At 49.5% G+C, this 5,985-nt stretch overlaps 1 protein-coding gene across 1 annotated transcript in view; it reads left to right on the forward strand.

Moving 5' to 3' along the window:
* Nucleotides 1-5,985, forward strand: part of RNF216 (ring finger protein 216) — a gene marked incomplete at its 5' end in the record, with an annotated part of 54,395 nt that overhangs the window by 38,200 nt on the left and 10,210 nt on the right. The window contains one exon of the mRNA XM_009878182.1: nucleotides 4,030-4,127. Within this exon, the coding sequence (XP_009876484.1) occupies nucleotides 4,030-4,127 (98 nt within the window). The remainder of the gene's footprint in view (nucleotides 1-4,029; nucleotides 4,128-5,985) is intronic.

Here is a 5,985-nt window from a genome sequence, read left to right on the forward strand (position 1 = left end):
GAATGCCTTGGGCAGTCGGTCCACGATCCATGTCCGTCATCTGATGTTTTTGTCCCTGTGGTGTTTGTTTGGGTTGAACCCGGGAAAGCTGGTGCATTTTTATTGCCGGCAGTGCCCGCCGTGGCCTGACTGTAGCTGAAAGGACGTGGAGGCTGACGGGAGAAGTTTATAGATTCATAGAGTTGTTTAGGTTGGAAGAGACCTTGGGGTTTTTTTCATCCTGATAAGCGGGCTGGACCTTGGAGAGTTATTCTTATTAGATAACAGAGTGAAAAAAACCTTTAGGCTGTGCTTTAAAACTGTAGTGTCCATTGCAAGAACTGAGAGAAGTGGTGAGGAAGGTGTTGGGTTTGCATAAAACTGTCCCTTCTACCTTCATTAGGCGCTGGGACAATTAACAAGGAAGTTTGAGGATTGCAATGCCCATGCTAAAAACAAACTGGCTGCGCTTAGCCGGGCTGGCCCTGAGCACAGAAAGCTGCGTATCCTCAGTGCTGACCCTGGGAACAAAGGACCCTCCTGAACCCAAACATGTTTGTGTTAATCTAGGCTCCTTCCTGGCAGCGAGCGAGAGGAAACAGAGCCACTACCTCGAACAGATGTAGAGTGAGGAGATTACAGTGTGCGATTAAACACCCTCTCCATCACATCCTCCTCTCCGCCGTCCCAGCCCCGGCGCGTTAATGGGCTGTCCCAGGCTGCCTGCCAAGCTGGGGCAGATGTAACAGGCGGCAGATACTTAATCTCCTGCATCCGTGCCTGGTCTGGAGCTATTTGGGGTTTTTTTGGCTAACGCCAAGGCTTCTGCAAACACGTCGCTCCACAGGCCTCAGCTACGTTCGCTGGGACCCGCCTGCGAGGAAGGATGGGCTGGCAAAAGGCGGGAGGAACACATGGAATTCGTGCCCTGCAGCAAGGGTAAATTTAGCTGAAAAGCTGTTCAACCCAAAGCAAAAGGTGTTTTCCCACATCAGGCACCCCTGGGTGCGTAGGTCAGGGTTTGCTGACGGACGAGGTGCTGATGTAGTTGGACAAGGTCTTTATTTTGGTGGACTGGCGTGCTTTTTGGCTTGGAGGAGAAGATATCAGGATTGGGAAGGACTCGTTCCCTTTTTGTGTGGGTTTAGGCGCTGCCTCATATTGCCGTAGCAAGACTTGGTGCCAAGCGCTGCTCTCACAATAGAAGTAATCTGGGCTGGTTGCAAATGTCAGCTCTCCTACTGTGTGTTTAGGTTAATTAGCATGGTAATGGCAGAGTACCTTCCTTTATCAAACAAAAAGCTGTTTCTAAAATAAAAGAAACCCTGGTGAAAATCATAGAGATCAGAATTGTCATCACGTGAGGCACCCCTACCAGCTGAGTGGGTTGGATCGGACTAAGAAAAAACAGAGAAAAAAGTCACTTTTCTTTTCTCGGGTGAGAGCTGTGGCCTCCGTTACAGCGCTGGAGCAGTCGCCTTTGTCTGAACCATGGACTTACTCCTTGCTTTTGTGCCAAGGGGTCCCACACTGATTCCTGTAGCTGCCAACAATGTGCCATTGTCTCATGTAGAACAAGGGGAGAAGCCACAGGAGTTCTGCTAACGGCACCCGCATTGTCCGCTTGTCCCCTGTCATTGTTCTGGAGAGGACGCGGCTCGGTCAGCGGCAGCACCAGGTGACACTCGGAAGTTCAGAAGCCACGGGGACATTTCCCTCACGGGGTCCATTGGAACACAGCGGCAGAGCTGCCCCAGGGGTTTGCAGCTCCCCATGGCCAACATGTCTTGGGAAGGATCCCAGAAACATGCACAGCTGCGGAGAACCAGATACCTTCTCTCTCACACCAGCGTGGTTGGGAATCTGCGTTGCCGTGCCACTTCCCTTTCTCCTCGCCTGCGCAGAAATCCCTTTTCCTGAGCGTAGGAGACAACTGTTTGGCAAATAACCTCAGCTCTAAGGGAGAGCTTTCTTTTCCTAGAGCTGCGCCAAGCAGAGCGAGGATGGCGGTAGCAAAAGGCAAAGGGAATGACTTGGTATGAAAGTATAAGCGGCACCATCTGTTTCAGAAGGGCATCGCTTCTAATTCGGCGGCGAAGGAGGCTCCTGGAGTTAAGTAATTGGGAATAGTAGGCTCCTGGCTGGAAAGCGTGCCAGCACTTCTGGCAAAAAGCTGTTAAATCTTTGTTGCTGGCATGTGAAAGCAGTTCTGTGTAGCAGGGCTCCAAAGGCTGGTTTTAACTCTTGATGTGTGTTAAAAAAGAGAAGAAAAAGAAAAAAAAAAACAACAAAAAACCCCACAAAACCTATGGCACTTTTGATCTTGGAATGGCATGTGGCCGGGTGTCAAAAATAAAAGGGGAAGGTGAGTCCTCGCTGAGGCGTGTGAGCAGCTCTGAGTCTGATCCTCCCGTGCGATAACAGCCAGACCTGGCCTGCTGACAAATGCACACGAAATGGTGCCTGTTTTAACAGCTTTAGCAGGAAAACACACGGCACAATGAATGATTCATGAGGATCAATAGAAGCAAGGCATTTGCTGCCCCTAAACGCGAGCGCCTGCCTGCCAAAGGGTGCATTTGCAAGGTGAGTGATCACGAAATCCTCTGCTGAGCTTTTGGGACACAGTCACGCTTGGCTCTCCTCTTGCGACAGCCCTTACCCTGTAGTCTGCAAACACATCCAGCTTACCAGCCGGGACGAGGAGCCTTTAATTCTCCGGATGAAAGCACAAGCTGTTCCGCATCTCCCAGCAAGCACAAATACAAACAAGTCGGCGTTTCGCACCCCCGTCCTAAGGGTGGCTTCCTTGGCAGCTTTGGTCTTCATCCTGTTTGTCTGATTCATGATCAAAAGGGTGTTGCTGCCTACGTGTCTCTTTAAGCAGTTACTTCTATCGTATCTCATATAAACGCCCAAATTCTTTTCGTTAGAATAAAAAGAAGATAATGCAATCAAATAAGATCAATCTCTGCAGCCGTTGTCTTTCGCTAACAGCGCAGCCAGAGCTGGGCAAAGCTCTTTTGGGACTGCTTTTGGTGTGGAAGGGAAGAGGATGCTTCACAGCCATATGGATTTTCCTCCCAGGGGGAGAAAGTTGGATTTAAAAGCCTGAGCCCCAGCCATCCTGAAGATAAAACAGTTGGATTGTGAAACATGTCCTTTTTCCAAGTTCGATCTGGATGTTTTTTAATCTTCCTCAAATTAAAGGAGAGGAAAAAAAAAAAAGTAAATCTCTTGTTTGACCCAAAACAAAATTACAATTTGTTTGGCCAGCCAGATGAAAAAAATCAACTCTATTCTCAGTGTTAGTCCAAGTTGCCTTGCCAATAGTGCCTCCACAGCTCTCCTGCTTCATCCAGCTTTACCAGTCCCAGATTAGAGCCTTGTTGCTGAAGAGTTTACAAGAACAGGAGGGTTGAGTCACTTGCTCTAAGTTTAGTTCAGCAGTTCTGGTTAAATTCATAAACATTTGTCCATGTTTCACCTCTGGTTTGTGGCCATTTGTCCGCATCCTGTCTTTTTTAAGGTGTTTACTCACGTAAATTGCTTTAGCTTTGCTTTGTGAGGTTTTTACAAAGCGTGATGTGGATGTGCTTGTGTGCAAGGTGAAGCAGAGTTCTTGATGCAGCTGCAAGGTTTCCCTCACCTGTTGAACCAGAAGCCACTTTATATGAAGGTGAAGGGATTTGGTGAGGAAACGGATGAACTTGGTGCCTTGTAGCAGCACTTTTACATCTCGGCAGTCTTCTCTGGGAAGTAACCACTGAACCTGGTTGACTGTTCCCTGAGTTTTAGGTGAATTAGGATTTTAGGGGTTCGTTTTGTACCTGGTGCCTTGGAAAACCCCCTTGGCCCCCATTATTTGATGGACTCACCCTGGTCTCCAGTGGAGGACAGACCTGCAGACCTCTACAGCACGCTGCCAGCCCCATCCTCAACTGGGAACCTGCAGCGTGGTGGGGGAACAGATGGGAGTTTTTCCAATTCCTGATGCTGTTAGTGATGTGCTGGGTCTTCTCCACCGTTAATTCTTATCCTCCTCCTCAGGAAACATGTCGGAAGTGCCAGGGGCTGTGGAAGGAGCACATGAACCTCACCTGCGAGCAGCTGGCCGAGAAGGATGACATCAAATACAGGACAGCCATGTGAGTAAACTCCACAGCCAGGCAAAAACAGGGTGGGTGGGTAGACTCATAGTAATAATACACGGAGCAGTGTGCCCTGGTGTGGAGGGAATGAGAAACCCTTCTGTTCTTCTAACTAGCAGAGGCCCTAAAGTTCTGCCGGGTGTTGCTACCTTCCATCAGGGAGGTCCTCGGATGTCAGAGCTGAGGAGTCAGGAGGCTCCCAGGATAGGATTTCTTTCTGTGAAAGATACTTGGCAGCGGATCCAGTTGGTAATTCGAGAACGTGGGGGAGTTGTCACCAGACCAGCCTGCTCCTCTGGCTACCCCGGTGTCTCGCAGGCTGGCACCTGGTCCTTTGCAGAGGTGAGAAACCCCCATTAGTGTCGCTTCAGGGGGAGAAGGGAGGTGTTGCAGGGAGGCGAAGAAGGATATTGAGTCACATAAGTCATTACTACCCTTTGAAGATCCAGAGTGAAGACAATGCATAGTTTACTCAGCAGCTACTTTCTGGCTTTGTGGGGTGGGGTGTGGTGTGTTTTCTCAGAGAAGCTCATCTCTGTTTCTGTTTGTAGGAACTGTTACAGAATAGAGTCGCGTTTGTAAACACGACGGTGTAAATCCTAAGTGTTTCCCTAAAATCTTCGAAGGTTGACCTCTTCTGTTGCTACAGCAAATGAGAAAATCCTCTGCCTTTAGGAAATAAGGGAAAGTTCAGCCATGGAGCTGCGTTTCTGGTGCAGTCAAATGGGACTTGCCCACATTGCCCAATCCTTTCCTCTCTGAGTTAGAGCCTGTCTGGCATGAGGAGAGGCTGGAAAACTCCGTCACCGGGAGGCTGAATGACTGTTGCTTGCTCATCCCGCAGTCCCTAATTCAAACCAAAATCTTGACAGATTTGATCCAACTTTTTTCCTCTGCCCCTCCTTTCCCTGTAGGAAAGAGGCACGAGAGGTAGGAGGAAGGAGTTGTCATGTCCCTAATAAGGGAAAAACCCCTTGGTTTCAAAACCTTTAGGTGGGTAGATGAGTCTAACTGCCTGGTACAATAACAGCTTCCTTTTGAAGCCCTGCGTAAGGAAAGGGAAGCACAGCTGGAGTTCAGGGCAAACTTCCTGCCTTGCTCAAAGTTCCCAAAAAAAAATCTGCATTAGCAGCATCCTGTTAGCGGAGGGAAGAGCAGCTGCAGCTCAGAGGAAAGTCAGTCTCAAGTTGGTTGGGTTTGGTTTTTTTCATGTCTATTCTTAGCATATCTCCAGAAGCCTGTGTGCCGGTCACGCCAGGTATAACTGCGCGGGAGCCTGGGGTCGCTGCGAGGTGGCTGAAATTCCCTCCTCACCATTCCCAGCTCTGCTGGTGGTGCTGACGGGGTGGTTTGTGGGGCTGTGCTGAAGCCTGGTTTGGTGCTGTGATCCTCCTCGAAAATACCTCCCTGTCAGCCCCGAACGTAGGTTGGCTTTGCCGGCCCCGCTGGAGCCGTTGGGTGGAGATGCCTGGCTAAGGGAGATCGTTCCCCACGTCAGGTCTGCGCGGCCAGAGGACAGTGCAAACACGGTCTCTTTGCTCCGCTGTCATCAGATTTCACTTCTAGGTTGTGAATTAAATTGTAACGTGATCTCCGGCGGTCAGAAAATTGGCCCTTAGGATGACAACTTATATTCTTAAGTCTTTTAATTAAATGACCGAGGCTTTCCTCCGTTTCTGTGCCAAAATAGCATCGCCGTGAGCGGAGCCTTTACGCTGGAGCGCGTGTGCCTGCCAGGGTGTCGCTTGGGGACAGGGACTGTGCTTTGTCCTGGATTCCCATCTGTGCTTCGTTAGAGTAAAACCCATCTCTTGAACCTAAAGCAATAATCTCTGGAAAAAAGTAGGTGTAGGGA

The sequence above is a fragment of the Apaloderma vittatum genome, unplaced genomic scaffold (assembly GCF_000703405.1).
Source record: "Apaloderma vittatum isolate BGI_N311 unplaced genomic scaffold, ASM70340v1 scaffold21670, whole genome shotgun sequence".
Classification (NCBI taxonomy): domain Eukaryota; kingdom Metazoa; phylum Chordata; class Aves; order Trogoniformes; family Trogonidae; genus Apaloderma; species Apaloderma vittatum.